The 19,254-nt window shown below is 35.1% G+C and overlaps 1 protein-coding gene and 1 long non-coding RNA gene across 4 annotated transcripts in view; one reads left to right on the top strand and one right to left on the bottom strand.

Moving 5' to 3' along the window:
- Obp59a (Odorant-binding protein 59a) overlaps nt 1-19,254 on the bottom strand; it is a 47,496-nt gene that overhangs the window by 19,085 nt on the left and 9,157 nt on the right. For 2 of the 3 annotated variants that reach the window (XM_083094791.1, XM_083094792.1), the window contains exon 3: nt 10,028-10,250. The exons of the other annotated variant lie outside the window; for it this stretch is intronic. In XM_083094791.1, the coding sequence (XP_082950917.1) occupies nt 10,028-10,250 (223 nt within the window). The remainder of the gene's footprint in view (nt 1-10,027; nt 10,251-19,254) is intronic. 3 annotated transcript variants of the gene reach the window in all.
- LOC145968906 (uncharacterized) lies at nt 14,412-18,041 on the top strand. The gene is made up of 3 exons (XR_014437915.1): nt 14,412-14,727; nt 15,159-15,319; nt 15,409-18,041. It is a non-coding gene; the product is annotated as an uncharacterized LOC145968906 (long non-coding RNA).

Here is a 19,254-nt window from a genome sequence, read left to right as displayed (position 1 = left end):
TGTCGAAGCTGCTCGCTCCATGAGACTCGCAAGTAAATTACCCAAAGCATTGTGGGCCGAGGCCTGTAATACAGCAGCATATATTCTAAACTGTACAGGAACAACATCTGTTGAAGGTAAAGAACCATATGAACTATGGTAAACTTAAGCAAGGACTGTGGTAAACTTAATCATCTACGTATCTTTGGCACTGGATGTTACGTGCACATTCCAAAAGAATTTCGTAGGAAATTTGATGAGAAAGCCATTTTCGGGAACTTGGTTGGATATGTAAACGATAAAGATGGATATCGAGTCTGGGTTCCGAAATTGAAGAAGGTTGTTTGCAGTCATGATGTCGTCTTCAAGCCAGAGATTGTGTGCAACCTGAAAACTGATATTACTGCTGTAGAAGAGGCAAACATTGATGAAGAAGACAAGAATGAGAGTCCAAAAATGACTGATGAAAGTACCTCAAAAGAAAATCTAAATGACACTGCAACGAGTGTTGAATACGAAAGCTTAGATGAGGAGGAAGAGTCAGAAGATGATGACCAAGCATCAAGAAACCAGGAAATTCGAACCAGCTCACGAGAAAAGAAAAAGCCGAACTGGATGAAGAGTGATGAATATATTATGCTTGCAGAGGTGGATCAGTGTAATCAAGTTCCAAGATCATATTGTTACGCGCGCGCCCGAGTCGTCACGGCCCTGCCGTTGTCCGGATCCCGTGGTCAAGAAGATTGTTTATAAACAACGAGAGTCAGCTGAGACTGGAGCCAGCTGTCAAGCTGCGCGGACGCGTCTTGATTTCCCGAGTTAATATTATTGTTTATCCCGTTGCATTCTGGTGTTATTAAAGTTCCTTTTAAATACGAGTGCGTGAGCGTGTGCGCGAGCGAGTACGCGGGTGTCGATCTTTGTGTCGCGCGCGATCGATAGATATCGTTCCGCGGACGCAACATTTTGGGGGCTCGTCCGGGATCGACCGGACTGTGATCTTGTTGACGCTTTGAGCTGAGACGAAAATTTATTTCGTGTAGAAAATGGCGACGACAGAACTGCAAGATATGGCGACGGGCGTCTCAACCAGGAAGAGGATGCGAGCTGCGACTCCCGGACTATCAGCGGAGTCAAACACGCTCCGGGCGACTATGTCCGATTCAATGATTGCGCAGCGGACGACTGTTAGAAACGAGCGAAAGAATCTCGAATAAACAGCTAAGTCGCTCCAATATTTAAAAATGCGACTAAATCGCACGCGGTCAAATCCGCACGCGTAATTTGTTTTTTTAAAAAAAGTTATGTTGAAAAATGTTTCCTTTAAAAAAATTCTTTTAAAAAGAATGTACTGGTGTGTGTAAAATTAAGGCGGGCTCGGATGTATTTTGAATAGGGGATAATTCTTTCATTAGAATGCCTGGATGGCAATATTCGTGACTTCCGGTGTTTGTTTTAATAATGGTTGTGTTGGTTCCAATTATTTCTTTGAGCGAATTGTAATCGGTAGAATAATCCTCGAAGTATTGAGGGAGGGACTTCCAAGTTATTTTGATTAGGTAATGGCTCTACATCCGAGGCCCGAGGGGAGAGAGTTATGGATGGAAAAGTTTAGTGCTTGTTACTCGTTTTATTGTTTTTGTTGTAAAGGAAAGAAATTTTGTAGACGCGTTTGAGTGGTCTACTGTGACAAACATTTGAAGAGGAGATCAGAAGACTGCCTCGCCCACGGTTTTTGAGCCGTGGTTTTCCCGTGGGCCGGAGGGCGAATGCCGAGGCAGGGACTTGAGGAGTCCTTTTAGGACGATGGGTCCACGGTGGATACTCCCCTCTTGTCCGAAGAAAGGCACGGGAAGATAAGGACAGGAAAAAAGACTTGCGCCGGGCACGAGGAAGATGACTGGAATGGGAGGCTGCCCTGGAGTCGATTCTTGAGGGTCTGGCCAACTCTCTGGAAGGAATCGATTGGGAGTCTGCCCAGTGGATTGGGGCCTGGTTGGAGCGATGCTCGGTAACCTGGAGCAACAGCTCAGGGAGAGCAGGATATCGTTCGGGGTCCCTGGAAGTCCACGAAGATTGGTCATCGAGTCCCTTGCTGATTGTCGGGACGACAATCTTGAAGAGGAGGGGCAGTGTTACGCGCGCGCCCGAGTCGTCACGGCCCTGCCGTTGTCCGGATCCCGTGGTCAAGAAGATTGTTTATAAACAACGAGAGTCAGCTGAGTCTGGAGCCAGCTGTCAAGCTGCGCGGACGCGTCTTGATTTCCCGAGCTAATATTATTGTTTATCCCGTTGCATTCTGGTGTTATTAAAGTTCCTGTGTTCTCTTTTAAATACGAGTTCTTATTTACGAGTGCGTGAGCGTGTGCGCGAGCGAGTACGCAGGTGTCGATCTTTGTGTCGCGCGCGATCGATAAATATCGTTCCGCGGACGCAACAATATGCTGAAGCGATGCAATCAAAAGAAAGTAGGCAGTGGCTTGCAGCAATGAAAGAAGAAATGGCGTCTCTCAAGAAAAATGAAACCTGGGAACTAGTGGATCGACCAGCTGGTGTAAAAGTGAAGCGGTTCAAAACCGCTGGGTATTTCGTGTAAAATCCTCAAACGATGACAACAATCATCGATTCAAAGCTCGCCTAGTTGCGAAAGGATATGTGCAACAGAAGGGGATTGATTATGATGAAACCTTTAGTCCTGTTGCACGCTATGACACCGTTCGTACGTTACTAGCCATAGCTGCCTCGAAGAAACTTAAAGTAAAGCAATTTGACGTAAAGACAGTATTCTTGTATGGCACTCTGGAGGAAGAAGTTTATCTTGAACAGCTTGAAGGGTTTGAGAATGGCACTGATCATGTATGTAAACTAAAAGGAAGCCTGTACGGACTCAAACAAGCGCCACGATGCTGGCATAAACGATTCCTGAAATTCATGAAGAAAGCTGGACTGAAAAATAGCACAGCTGATCCTTGTCTTTTCTATCGCAATCATGACGGGATTGTACTCTATGTTGCAATATACGTCAACGATGGATTAGTAGTTGGCAACAACGAAAAAGAAGTTCAAAAGTTTTTAAAAGAACTAAAAACTGAATTCAAAATCACAATTGGTTCTCTTGACAATTTTCTTGGCATGAAAATAGAATGCCAAGACAATGGATCAATCACTGTTAGCCAGGAGGATTACACCAAAAGGATTTTGGAACGTTTTCGCATATATAAAAGCAATCCTGTGACAACACCTGCAACTCGTGAGGAAGGCGAAACATCAGATGCTGTAGAAGGAAGGGTTTCATATCGTGAAGCTGTTAGAAGCCTGATGTATCTAGCAACGGCGACACGACCTGACATCGCTTTTGCAGTAAATTCTGCAGCACGAGCCGTGGAAAAATCTACAAAGAAAAATTGGAACGATGTTAAGCGTATCTTCAGATATCTGCGTGGAACCAGCAACTCCTTCATCAAATACCAGAAAGATTGTAAACAATTGGCAGTTTACAGTGATGCTGATTATGCAGGTGACGTTGCAACAAGACGATCAACAACAGGCGTTGTGGCTATGTTCGCCAGTGGAGCAGTGTCCTGGACTAGTCAACTACAACGAACAGTGGCTTTATCTATCACAGAAGCAGAAATTATGGCTGCTAGTGAAGGAGCTAAAGAGCTTATGTGGCTGAAACGCTTGATGAGAGAACTGTCTGGACAAGAAGAGTTGATACCCGTACTCTACATCGATAGTGCAAGTGCTGTTAAACTTGCTAAAAATCCAGAATATCATAAAAGGACCAAACACATTGAAGTTCGCCACTTCTACGTTCGAGAGCGTTGCCTGGAAGGTGACATAAAATTGGAGCACGTCGCAGGGACAGACCAGTTGGCAGACTTACTAACAAAACCGCTTGAACGAGTTCGCTTTAATGTACTACGGAAGAAGATTGGAGTGAATGACTGTCTGTAATAGAATTTAGTATTTTTTTGAGGAAGTGTTGGAGAAAAATCATTAAAACATGTAATAGTTCTTTCGTTGCTAGGGATATTAAATACTTTTGTCACCAAAGATTTTTTTTATAAGATTCCCCTTCTAGTAATATATGTTTTTTTTTAAGGTCAAGATTAAGCATAAGAGAATATAAGTCATGTAATACGAATAAATATACTAATCAGTTTATTCTGCGAGAAAGATATTATTCCATATCAGAAACTGCTGCATTGCTCAGGAAAATCGGTTCCCTGATACAAATACTTTAATTATATAATATTGTTACATATAATACAATTAAGGAATAATGAAATTAAATCAATCAAGTCTTTGAAAATGCCTAATTTAATCGACTTTTCGCTTTGCCGAAAGGCGACTTTTAATATTCTGAAAATGGTCGACCTTAAGTCGATTCATAGTCGATAGTTAAAGTCGACAATAAACCGTACTAGAAATAGTTGACTAAATGTCGACTTAAAGAGACGACTTCAAGTTGACTAAAAAATGTCGACTATCAGTCGGCAAATAGCCATTTGTGCTGTGTGGGTATTTTGATATAGAATAAATATATTTCAATACTAATCGCGATCGCATTTTGAAAAAGGATTTAATAATATACGAAGTTTCGTATCATTATTTTATTGTTTGAGTGTCACCTTGTGAATGATAACAAGATCATAACATCCCGCGTTATTGTTTATGCTGCCAAGATCGAAACATTATTATTGATAATTCGTTGCCGAAATATCGACCTTGGCGGCAATAATATGCGCTATTATTATAATTTTGTTATCATTCGTACAATGACACTCGAATAATAAAGTAGTGAAACGCTCCGTATATTATAAAATTATTTTTTTAAAAATTAATTATTAATTATTAAAAATTAATTATAATATTCAGAGTGAATACCCAGGTAGCAAGATGACGTCTATATGACGTCATTAGTTAGTCATTTTAGATAATTGACGTCATATTACCTATGTAAGACGTAATAATGACGTTATTTTATTAACCAATTAATGACGTCCTGTGTTTATCCAACCTACGACGCATTTGCAACGTCACATCTTTTACCAATTATTAACGTCAGACGGATACCCCAATCGACGACGTACTACTAATGTCATTATAGCAACTAATTCATGACGTCCTGTATTTATCCAACCTACGACGTATTTGCAACGTCACATCTTTTACCAATTTTTAACGTCAGACGGATACCCCAATCGACGACGTACTACTAACGTCATTATAGCAACTAATTCATAACGTCCTGTATTTATCCAACCTACGACGTATTTGCAACGTCACATCTTTTACCAATTATTAACGTCAGACGGATACTCCAACCCAGGTAGCAAGCATACGTCATTTTGACGTTCCAAACTGGTCATTTTTGGTCATATGTCATCAAAATGACTGATTGTTACATGACTTTATATTGATGTCTTGATATAACATTATTTTGACGTCATTTTTCAGTCATGAAGTGACGATTATTTTATTATTAATGTCATTAGTTAGTACATCGATCCCATAAAAAAATCTTTTAAAATTTTTTATATAACATGACTTTCGCGATCAGACTTTAATAATTGTTGAAATAAAATTCACTGTAAAACCAGTAAATTTCACTATAAAACCAGTAATCGCTAGTTCGTTCGTCTACCGCTATGATCGCTATCTCTCTCGTATTTAGTTTTAGTCATAAGAGTTATATAAAGTTTGCAAAGAGTGACAGATAAAATTAGAAATATTACTTCGATTTAATTTCTGATACAATCTCAATAGAGAGGCTTCAGATATTAAATCGATCTTATAAGTCGGACAAATAAATGTCTGGCTACTTAATGAAAATTATTCATTACATTAATTATTTATTACATTTTATGACGTCAAAATGCGGTACATGTCATGACGTCAAGAATGTGACATTAGGGCTGCGGTCCGAAATGCGCTTACAGTGCTTGATAGTGCCAACAGCGCCAAAGACCGGTCCGAAATCATAAGCGCGCTTAAACATGATTTATTTCGGAACGCTATATAACGCGCTCAAAATTCAAAATCGTATCGAATAGCGAACATCCTCTGCTTGTCAATAATAAATATAAGGTTAAGAAAAACAAAATGAATAAAGAACAACGAATTATTCTCACTCAATTTTTAGAATTAGCTTGTGAATCTTCTGATGAAGATTCACTATCTTTTTTTTATTTATCTTCCTCTAGCGATCAAGATAACCTAACTTAATTCTCATAAAATGTTTTTTTTTACTCACTTTTGGCTGCTCTTTCCGAAATTTCTGGTAATAATTTTAGTGTTATCATTTCATTTTTATCTTCAACATGTACTGTAATTTTTACTAACTTTTCTGTTGTCATTCTGTTGTGAATCGCCTGGTTTAGGATTAGTAACAACTCAATTATTTGTAATATAACACCACTATATTTTTAAATTTGCTTGCGTTTCCCGCGCTTATAACGTCGCGCTCACGGTGCCTTACCATTCAACTATGGGCAGCGTGAGCACGAAAAGTATGACGTCACTTCGCTACGGCGGGCACACTCAAGTTATAAGCGCGGGAAACGCAAGCAAATTTAAAAATTTAAAAATATAGTAAAAAAAAATATATATGTATATGTATATATGTATATGTATATGTACATGTATATATATATATATATATATATATATATATATATATATATGTGTGTATATATGTGATTAGTTTTACAATTAAATATATACCTGAAATGCATTTTAAATTCTAAAGCAGTATAATTAGGCACAATTCTTTCAACATAATTTTTTAAACGAAATCTGTTCTGTTTTTTTCTTTTACATTTCTGGACAGCAATTGCAGCTTGTATTTCATCCTCATCGCTAGAGGAAGATAAATAAAAAAAAGATAATGAATCTTCATCAGAAGATTCACAAGCTAATTCTAAAAATTGAGTGAGAATAATTCGTTGTTCTTTATTCATTTTGTTTTTCTTAACCTTATATTTATTATTGACAAGCAGAGGATGTTCGCTATTCGATGCGATTTTGAATTTTGAGCGCGTTATATAGCGTTTCGAAATAAATCATGCTTAAGCGCGCTTATGATTTCGGACCGGTCTTTGGCGCTGTTGGCACCATCAGCACTGTAAGCGCATTCCGGACCGCAGCCAGTGAATGACCAATTTGAAACGTAAAAATGACGTGTGCTTGCTACCTGGGTAATAACACGAAAATAATGACGTATTCTTTATGTCACTATGTGACGTATTTTTTACGTCACTATATGACGTAACGTACCTGTGACAAATCCACGTCATTTTTGCGACATTAGGACGTCACTTTAAACGTCAGATTCGTCATAAGAATGACTAATTCATGACGTCAAATAGACGACACCTTGCTACCTGGGTATGCTTTGATATTATCAAGTATTGCAGTAACAAGTGTTAGTGTATTATTGTAACGAATGGGATATGATTTTGATTTCGTGTAAATATTTACTCTCAAATGTGTTACTCTTTCACGACAGAACAAAGTGCGTATTTCATGTGATTATTCCATTATCAGGAATACCGTGCAAAGTATATCATGTAATCGTATTTTATTATATTTTATTTTATTATTAATCGTGTTTTCGCGGATGAGTGTGTGCCATAAAGAAACAGCAAAGGATGTACAAAGAAAGAAAAGAAGTGAGGAAAAGTGGAAAAGCATTGAGGAACATACGGAGCACACACATATGCGATAAGTAATTTATAAAATATTTACCATATTTACATATTATTATTAAAATAAACATATTATTCGGTTTTTTAACTTCCTTGATAATGATTTATTCTAAATTATAATATAACGTATATATAATATATAAAACAATTCTCGTTTTATATATTATAAAATTTTAAATTATTTATTGTTTAAAGGACTGTGAGTAATTAACATAACAATCAATTATACAATAAATAATTATTCAATAATTTAAAATATTTCCTATTATTTAATATTTCGCGTATATATATGTATATAAAAATGTATTTATAATTATAAATTATATTAAATATATTCTTTTGTAAATTATACAAAAAGTTACCGAAAGAACACGTATAATGACTATATAATAATAATTCATTAAATTAACATATTTGTAAATATATCTATTTTTAAAATATTTTAGAAATTTGACTAACAATAAGCTTTTCTTTTCATATCAAGGATTCGTTAATAAATTCAGGAAATTTTATATATTTCATATTTTATATATAAATATTATATATATATGTGTATATATATACAGGGTGTCCTAGACCACCCGTACACCCCTTTTCTTTCAAAAACTAAGCATTTTAGAGAAAAACGTTTTGGATAAAAATTGTATGGTTTTGAGGGGAACATAAGATGGTGTCATTGGTTTGACCTTGGATGGCATCGTTAAGGTGAGGTCAAGGACACCTTTAATTTCTTAAATGGAACCACATATTTTTTATTGCATATTCTTATAGCTTATGTCGAGAGCTTTCCAAAACACTATAATAAAGTATTTTTTCATCAAGTACTTTTCGAGTTATAAGGCTTGAAATAATTTCTTAATTTTACATAAACCATAAAATATCTAGTAAAATATTCATTTTTCGATTATCTTACCTTAATACTTTTACGTACAAAATAATGAGAGGAATCAATTGGTGTAAAGAAAACACATAGTTATTTTTAAGAAAAAAATATGTTTTCTTTACACCAATTGATTCTTCTCATTATTTTGTACGTAAAAGTATTAGGTAAGATAATCGAAAAATTAATATTTTACAAGATATTTTATGGTTTATGTAAAATTAAGAAATGATTTCAAGCCTCATAACTCGGAAAGTACTTAATGAAAACTAACTTAATTATAGTGTTTTGGAAAGCTCTCGAGATGAGCTACAAGAATGTGCAAAAATATACAGGGTGTTCCATTTAAAAAATTCAAGGTGACCTTCATGTGACCTTCCAGCGACTATTCAAGGTCAAACCATTGCCACCATTTTATAGCTCTCTTTAAACCAAACAACTTTTATTTGAAACATTTTTCTCTAAAATGCTTTATTTTTTAGATATTCGACCGTTTCAGGATTTTTCGAAAACCCTGTATATATATCGCTAATTCTTTTAATATTAAATATAAAAGATATCGAATAAGAGTACGAAGTTCCAATGTCAAATTAACGATTTTAAATATTAGCTTCTCGTTTACGAAATTTAAGGATCACCTTCGATTTTGCGGAATCGCGAGTAAATTATTACAAATTTTCTGATTTACTTTCGATTAAATTGATGCATTTATGAATTCCGTATATTGTAACTAAATATAAAATAAATTAATAAATTGCAAAGACACCGTGTCCTTCCAACGTTTTTGAAAGCGATCGCTGGTTTGATAAAGAGGTTTTATCGTTTTCCTTCTCATCAAATAGAGTTCTATAATTCGCATCGACGATAAGTCGAAATTCGACTTACGATCTTCATCGTGTTCATTGCAATGTTGCTATGATATGTTTCATTGCAATAAGCAATTTACAAAAAGCGGATATTTTAACGTTGCCGTAATTTTACAGCCGTAAGTTCACATCTTAGCAATGATGCAGCAAAGTTTCGCAATCGATTTGCAATATTTCAATGTTTCAATAAAATTATTCAGCAATATATTTGCTCGGTGCTGTATGAGTTTCAAAGCTTCGTCGTACGTAATCACATAAGGAGGATTTACACGTTCAGTTTTCAACGCACGACGTCCAGTATCCAATACTTTCCTATAGAATCGGCGCCGTACATCGAAATACATCGAATCCAGGCATAATATGAATCCTACATAACAATGGACTCTTTTTGCCACGCGTTATTATTCACGTGATTTTTTAGTTAATTTTTCATGAATTATTGCGAAAATCGATAGAAGACTTTTCTACTCAATTTAACCCATTCTATCTGCGCATGAGAGATGATACTGAGATCGCACACTCTGTGTATGCTAATTTGAGGGCAAAATGTAATTATATATTACGTAATTGTATATCAATGCATATCTTACAACTTGTTCTCGTTCCTTATTTTCAGAATTGGTGTTATACATTTGATCATAGCTTAATCTGGCAATTCCATCGGAATAATTGAAATCGTTATTATTGATGCTAGAAAGAGACTCTTCTCTGTTGTTGCTATGACTAGAATAACGTGCATTTTTCCTGTTTCCATTTGTATAATTGAAGGAATAATGTTGGTCTTTATTATTTCTCTGATCGTTCCACCGATTCCTTAATATTATTTAATGACATTAATCACTAACATTAATAATATCTGCATAAAATACTTTCATACAAGAAAAAAAAGTCGGAACTTTTGAATAACTCCGAAAATATGCAAGATAGAAAAAAAAATTAAATAGAAAAGTTGTAAGATTTTATAAGGGACGCATTATACATATAGTAATATCAGTATGAACAGCGCCGTTACAAGGACCTTACATGAAAATATATAATTTGCAACAGTTACATATCTTTTCTTAAAAACAATTATATGGTTTCTTTACACCAATTAATTCCTCTCATTATTTCGTGCATAAAAGTATTCAGGTAAATTCATCGCAAAATAAATATTTTATAGTTTATATAAAATTAAGAATTTATTTCGTCTTATAACTCGAAAAGTACTTAATGGAAAAATACTATTATAGTGTTTTGGAAAACTTTCGAAGTAAAGAATATACAATAAAAAATAGGGGTTTCCGTTTAAAAAATTCAGGTTGATTTTATATACGTAACCTTGATGACGCTTTAAGATTATACTGATATTATTATATAATGCGATAAAACCTTACAAATTTTCTATTTAACATTTTTTCTATCTTGCATATTTTCGGAATAATCCAGGATTTTTGATCTTTTTTCCGCAATCTGTATATTATTCTCTATTGCATGTTTTCAATAATAGCCACATTTAGCAGACTCAACTGCTAAGTAGCAATCGAACATGATTGGTTTCTACTTTCAGATCCAACCAATCAGCGTCGAATTACATCAGAAAATCTAGTAATGTTGCCCAACTGCTGAGTCCGCTGAATGCGGCCAATATCGTAAAATCACTAGTACAGAAGGTTATCAGACATGGTCTTCATTTCGGCTCCGTGAACTTAGCCGGCCAACTTCGATTTTTTCAATTTTTTTATAGCGAATCGTTTATTGGTGATTGTTGGCCTAATTACAGCGATTGTTGGTTTATATTTTTTTGTAAAATAAAGAAACAAAAATTAGCGTGGTTAGCCGGCGAAATCTCATTTTCATTTAAAAAGCGGTTCAATCGATGTGGAATCGTTTGGGGATGATTGTTGGCCTAATTATAACGTTTGTTGGTTCATTATTTGCCTTAAAAACGAAAAATAATCTTTCATATTAAGGCCGGATCTACAATAGATATAATAAGCCTTAAGGAATTGATCAATCACAGTTGAATGTGAAATAGTAATCGAATATGATTGGTTAATTTCTTACGACTTAAGGCTTACAAACTAAACTCGGCTTAAGAGAAGGCTTATCGACAGGAAGTCGCTCGAATGCGAGAGAGCTAGGCTGATGGCAGAGTACAAGAAATCAATCTAATCGTGGATTTAGAATAAGGCAGGAAAAAACGTAAATTGTGAAAGACTATTGACAATAATCTTGTACGTTTTTACAAGATTTATGTTTTTTTCTGTCTTATTCTACGTCGACTATGAAATACTGCTAAAATATATTATATATTATACAAGATGTTGTAATTGTCGCACACTTTTTCATTCTGTGTGCATGTGCGTGTGTGTGATAAATGATTTATAAAAAGATACAAACAATTCATGTTTTGCTTTTATCCCAATTGTCAATTTAAAAAAAATTTGACTTTATGCCAAAAGATATCAAAGAATTTTGAAAAAATGTACTCAAACATTAATCGGATTAAGAGAAAATAATAATTAAATTTTGTTAAAAAATATCTGCAATTTATGAAAAATATGCGATTTCCAAAGCATTGCGTATATGCAAAATTTGAAATTTAGTCAAAATTCTTACCAAATCCAAGAGTGCAAATAATACATCGATGAAGACAAATTTGAAATTCAAAAATCCATTAACGATCCACGATATATTTACGATAAAATAATTGAATGGTTCAGTGCCGTAAAGATTAGGTCCAAAAATGTGTGGTGAACACACTATACAATATAATGTTTAATGGAGCGGCAACAAATTTTGCAAAATATGAGGAATCCATCCACATCATTGGTATTTCAATTACAGGATATAATAATCTTCTTTATAAAATTATTCCATTCTCGTCTGTTTAATATTAATATCTCTCTAATGACAGTAGAAAGTCTAGAAAGTAAGACAAAGGAAATAAAGACCAGATAACTTACATGTGCCTCTCTCGCACTCTATATTTTACAGAACTTAAATTTTCTTTCTTTTTTATTGAAACTAAATAATTAGAAATAAAAATCTTTTACATTACCCTGATTTTATTCAGTTCCTCGAATTCATACGATCCGCGCGATGACACTGTGGCTGATGGTAAAGAACGAGAGATCTGTCGTAGTCGACGTAGAATAAGACAGAAAAAAACGTAAATCTTGTAAAAACGTACAAGATTATTGTGAATAGTCTTTTACAATTTACGTTTTTTCCTGCCTTATTCTATATCCACGATTACAGATGTGATTTCTTGTACTCTGCCATCAGCCTAGCTCTCTCGCATTCGAGCGACTTCCTGTCGATAAGCCTTCTCTTAAGCCGAGTTTAGATTGTAAGCCTTAAGTCGTAAGAAATTAACCAATCATATTCGATTACTTCACATTCAACTGTGATTGATCAATTCCTTAAGGCTTATTATACCTATTGTAGATCCGGCCTTAATGTGAAAGATTATTTTTCGTTTTTAAGGCAAATAATGAACCAACAAAAGTTATAATTAGGCCAACAATCATCCCCAAACGATTCCACATCGATTGAACCTCTTTTTAAACGAAAATGAGATTTCGCCGGCTAACTTCACGCTAATTTTTGTTTCTTTATTTTACAAAAAAATATAAACCAACAAACGCTGTAATTAGGCCAACAATCACCAACAAACGACCAACAAACTATTCGCTATAAAAAAAATTGAAAAAATCGAAGTTGGCCGGCTAAGTTCCCGAAGCTCTCCATTTCCAGTTAGGGCATTTTCGAGTCGGACATATTATCTAAATATCAACTTATCACTACTTGGGAGGGGGGAAGGAATTTTGAGACAAATTGGAAATTTTACAATTAAAAACATTTCTGATTTTTTATTATTAATTTATCATTATTATTAAATTTTTTTAATTATTATGTAAAACAATTTTTTTACTATTTAATAAACAAATAATTTTTGGTAATTATTTACTTATACGGACCACCTTCCGATTTCAATATTCTGACATATGTTATCAAGATCATCACTCTGAGTAATGTTGTGAAGGTTTTAGTCGGCGGTCATTGTTTATTAAAAAGATATAAACAAAAGAAGTTTCATAAGTTCATTAATACATTTATCGAAAGAAAAGTCAATTGTTGCATAATTTCACATAGATTTGTAACTTTCTATGCAAAGTGAAGTGTATCCCGCATTACAAACACGGGTTGGGTTATATTTTCCGAAAGTGGAGTCCTCCGCAGGGGGGGGGGGCCACTTAAATTTATTTAAAAAACCTGACGCTGCCAATTTTTGTTCAGTTTAAAAGTATTGCTACATTTCCAAATATAAATCAACATAAATTAATTGAAGAAGTTAAATACTGTACCTACGCATGTACTTTCTAAGATGAAGCAAAATTTACTCTTAATGGAGGTCAAAATTAAGTGAACTTTGCTTCATCTTGGAAAGTACATGCGTGGACAGTGTGTTCCCCTGCGGGGAGCTCCACTTTCGGAAGATATAACCTAACCCAACCCGTGTTTGTGATGCGGGATACACTTCACTTTGCATAGAAAGTTACAAATGTAATTTTTTCGCGCACAAATAGTTTAATAACTCATCATATTTTGTTGTTAAAGCGAGAAACTCGTAGAACTTCATGTTAACAACTGTACAACTGTACACGCACCGGCAGGAATGGTGTCTCGGTATGTATGTGTGGACAGTCGACGTCATACGCACACACGCAAAGCGTGTACGCGAGCCAAGAATTTATTCATTAAATTTTATCTTTTTATATAATTTAATTATTATTTAATTTAATAGAAATGAATGCCGACCTTTAGTGCACGCGGTTAAGCCGCATTTCTTAAAGAAAGAAAAGAAAAGTACGCATATCGATACTAGAGCGCAAGGGACACATATAGAAATAACGCGATGTCTCGCGCGGTATATAGCTGTCTCGCTCGCACACTCTCGTTCGAGCGAGAGAGATGGCTATCGGACACCACTAACTCGGTATCACGTCTTCTAGTACTTTCTCTTTCGCTCTTGTGCCGTGCGCGAAGGACGCAACATCGGAATGCCCCCCACTACTCTACCTCCACTTTCTCTCTCGCTGCCCGGCCCGCGTACATGCGCGCTTCGCTTGTATGAGTGTGACGTTAGTGAGCATCACACAAGCATACCGGGACACCATTCCGGTGCGTGTACAACAATCTGTCTTGTACTAACTCACCTTTTCTTAAATATTTTCAGTCATAAGAAATATCAAAAACATAGAAGCCTGTCATTGTTCCACTACTTGATTTCAATATAAGAAAGGTAAACAATGTCAAACGACAACATAGTTTATATACGGTGTCATAAAATTACATATTATTCATTAGACATTTTTTGTTTATAACTTTTTAATAAACAATGACCGCCGACTAAAACCTTCACAACATTACTCAGAGTGATGATCTTGATAACATATGTGAGAATTATTGAAATCGGGAGGTGATCCGTATAAGTAAATAATTACCGAAAATTCTTATACAAGTTCTAATAAATTCTATAGTATAGAGAAATTTTTCTCTTTATTCGTCTTAAAAATCGCTTCAGTACTTCTCAGTGAGCAATAAATTGTCAAAAAGAATTCTTAAAGTATCCACCCAGTCAGCCAAATTTGTTCGAACAGCTTTTGCCAAGGCTTGCTACAAATTCTTGCCAGCAAAAAGACCACAATTTGCGTACAAGAGTTGCTATTACAGATTTTGATAGCAGATTGGCGGCAAAAACCGAGGAAAGTTTGTTGGCAAAACCTGACAGCAAATTAGTAACAAAAAGCGAGCAAAGCTTGTTAATATGCTTGATATCAAATTGTCGATAAAAATAGAGCAAGATCTGCGTGCGTGCAATCTGATGGCAAATTGTGAGTAAACTTTGTTGATATATCCTAACAGCAAATTAGTGGCAAAACCCGAACATAGTTCGCTAATATGCTTGATGTCAAATTGTCAGCAAAAACCGATCAAGATCTGCGCAGGGAAGTTTGACGGCGAATTGCCAGCAAATTGTGAGCAAACCTTGATATTCTGAAGCCCAAATTCGCCTTGCTGCTACGAGGCAACATCAAACTTAACTAACTCGTATTTAATTTTTCATGAAATGGATATAAAAGGTTGATACTAACATAAGATGCAAAGTATCTTTTTCCTTTTTAGTTAGTTTAATTTCTGATAAACTAACTTAACTTAAAATAATTTGTTTAATAATCTCAATCTCTTGTTGGGATTCACAAAATATTAAACAGATTATTTAAAATTAAACGAGTAAATGGGAAACAGTCCCTTTATTGTGTATTATTGAAATATTCTTATTGCCGAGTGTACGTAAGATAATTGTATATAGATTATCGAGGACATCTCAATAAGAAACATTTAATAAAAACATTAATAGACATTTTTAAACATAGTATAAGCGGCTAATAGACTTTTAAATAATCTTAGAGATCTAAGACACAAAAAAATGTCTAATTGACCAACCCATGCAGAAAATAATTGGTATTAGATATCTATTAGATATTCTTCATAGGCATTGAGGATATCCACGAATATATGAAAAATGGCTATTATAAATGCTGTAGATATCCAAATGTCCGCAATTCGAAGTTTCATAAATATTTACAGAATATGTGTAAACCAATATTCATACAACATTCAGTGGATATTTATTATATATAGATACATTTATTACATGTATATTATTACTTATTTTTGGATGGATATTCATTCAATGTTCTGTATACAGATACATATATGATGGAATTCGCCATGAAAAAAAAATTAACCATCTACGGTTAATTTATGGAGCTCTGGAGCTCCTCACAAAAGCTAGAGAAGATGCGGCTATAATAGTCTGCGTTCTTGGACCAATAAGCTGTAACTCATGGGACTTGTGCCGCGGCCTTACATACTGCCTTAGATGGAGTCTTACTCTCGGATTAGGCGCTTTCCTTTTCGCCACCTAGCGGCGAGGCGCGAAGCTCGTGGAAGTATATGATATCCATTGGATATCTTTGTTAGCTACTTAGTGAATATACACACGTAAAAAAACGGGCCACTAAATTTTAGCAAAATATTTTAACATCTTTTAATATGAAATAAAGCTCAAATTAAACAGTCCTCTTTAAAATTGAAAAAACCAAATTTGAGTTACAAAAAAGTTTTACAAAATGACAAATGTTAAAGATAGACTTTGAAAAATAGAAAACAAAATTTTTTTAAACTGCTGCATTGCTCAGGAGAATCGGCTCCCTGGTACAAACATGTTTTTAAGCTTATTTATTTCTTAACAAATCCATATTTTAATAAATTTTCTACAACCTTCTTTGATAAAGTTATACTATTTTAAAGAAAATGTTACAAATTGAAACTTTTCTTGTAAAATCGGCAATTCAGAAACAAGTCATCATGGAAAACTTTTCAAAAAAGAAATTAAAATGTAACTCAATCCAAAATGCTTCACATAAAGATAGACGATCAGATTTAAATCTTTCCTCAAAACGATATAACTTTATCAAAAAAGACTGTAGAAAATTGATTAAAATATGAATTTATTAGGAAACAAATCAGCGCCCTTTCTTCTATACGTCAGGAAGATAGGGATGTATATGGGAGGAGATCGGACGTGTCTATACGCCCATTTGATCAACACGCGACAGAATCCATCCGTGACAACGGCATCGACGCATATCCTGTGGAGAGAGCATTCACACATTTTTCAGCCTAACGAATAATTGCTAGAAAACAATATTCGCAGACTAGAAAAATATGTGAGGCGCAAGTGGCTGGATCGGGAATCGAACCCGAGTCTTTCGCTTTCCGGGCAACTGCTCTAGACCTGAGCTATCCAGACACACCTAATGCTGCTTTCTAACACAGTGATATGCGACTCCAGAACGATGTTGGTATCTCACTCGATGGATGCAATGCCGATTGCCACGGAGGATCCCTGAAAGGTCGCTCGCTGACCAAATAAGTGCCGGTGGAGGTATTCGCGTGCATGTTGACTTCCGACTGGCCTTCCGTATGAAACGGCACCGACGAGCACAACGCCGTAGAGCCACATCCTCCAAGATCCTTCTAGTATATACTAAAATCCCCACTGTACCAAATAGCAGTGGCGGATGGACCCTAAAATAGGGCCGGGGCAAGCCTCCAGGAAAAATAGGGATGTATGTGGGAGGAGGTCGGACGTGTCTATACGCCCATCTATACGCTTTTTTAAAAATCCATACATTTTTGTACCAGGAAGCCGATTCTCCTGAGCAATGCAACAGTTTAAAGAAAAAGGCTAAGGACCGTGGCGTAGGGTGTTATTACGTAATTAAAATTAGAACATGAATCTAGGACGGAAAATTTATATTTAATAATTGATAGTAACAAAACATTATCCGTCGAGAAAAAATAATACAAATACAAAAATATCGGCAGACGTACGTTTCGATCCAATGCGGATCTTTTTCAATGTCTTTCACGGATCGCATAACGTGATTAGAACGCGAACGTTGCAAAGGCGCGCGCAGTACAAAATAATCGAAAGGTCAAACACACAAATTCAAACGGTCGACTAATAAAACGCAAAGAATAATAACGGTCAAGAAACAAAAGCGCTTGTACAAAATGATAAAATAAAAATATATATACGCATGGAGATGACACATTCAAGCAAAAAGCGCAACGCTCACCTCGATATCAAATTCGTCCAAGTGACAACGAGGAATCAGGAAAGATATACATTGCCTTATTAAAACAGAAAGAAGTCCGAATTATAGAAGGTTGTCCATATTGATGAGAGTCATTGTAGTAAAAAAATATGATAGTCCCAATGCAATAAAACCGTGAAGACTTTTCCAACATCCAAACCTTTCCAGATGTGCCGGAAGAAATAGATTTGATTGATAGCGAGGTGGAAGCCTATTTAAAAATGCGCAAAAAAAAATTGAAGCAAAAAAATATCATGCTAAGTATATAGCATAGAAACAAAGACGTTAACGGATTTTTCAAAAAGAAAAATAAAAAAAACGCTTATACATTACATTAGGATAAAGTAAAGCCGTTAGAAATAGTTAGAGAGAATCGAGAGATGAAGTGAGTGAACGGTTCTGTTCATCTCTTCTCCTTTTTTCTCTTTTCTCTGTATACATGGCTTTTTCTCTTATCTTTGCACCCTTTCACGTATGTATGCCATAGTTCCCTTTTAGTACCGTTCACTCACTTCATCTCTCGATTCTCTCTAACTATTTCTAATGGCCTTACTCTATCCTAATGTATAAGCGTTTTTTTTGTTATTTTTCTTTTTGAAAAATTCGTTAACGTCTTTGTTTCTATGCTATATGCTTAGCATGATATTTTTTGCTTGAACTTTTTTTGCGCATTTTTAAATAGGCTTCCACCTCGCTATCAATCAAATCTATTTCTTCCGGCACATCTGGAAAGGATAGGATGTTGGAGAAGTCTTCACGGTTTTATTGCATTGGGACTATCATATTTTTTTACTACAATGACTCTCATCAATATGGACCTTCTATAATTCGGACTTCTTTCTGTTTTAATAAGACAATGTATATCTTTCCTCGTTGTCACTTGGACGAATTTGATATCGAGGTGAGCGTTGCGCTTTTTGCTTGAATGTGTCATCGCCATGCGTATATATATTTTTATTTATTTTTATTTTATCATTTTGTACAAGCGCTTTTGTTTCTTGACCGTTATTATTCTTTGCGTTTTATTAGTCGACCGTTTGAATTTGTGTGTTTGACCTTTCGATTATTTTGTACTGCGCGCGCCTTTGCAACGTTCGCGT

Source organism: Camponotus vicinus, unplaced genomic scaffold (assembly GCF_025532165.1).
Source record: "Camponotus vicinus isolate PSW18456_S1 unplaced genomic scaffold, iyCamVici1.0 SCAF_3, whole genome shotgun sequence".
Classification (NCBI taxonomy): Eukaryota; Metazoa; Arthropoda; class Insecta; order Hymenoptera; family Formicidae; genus Camponotus; species Camponotus vicinus.
The sequence above is the reverse complement of the archived record's forward strand: the minus strand, read 5'-3'. Positions and strand labels throughout refer to the sequence as shown.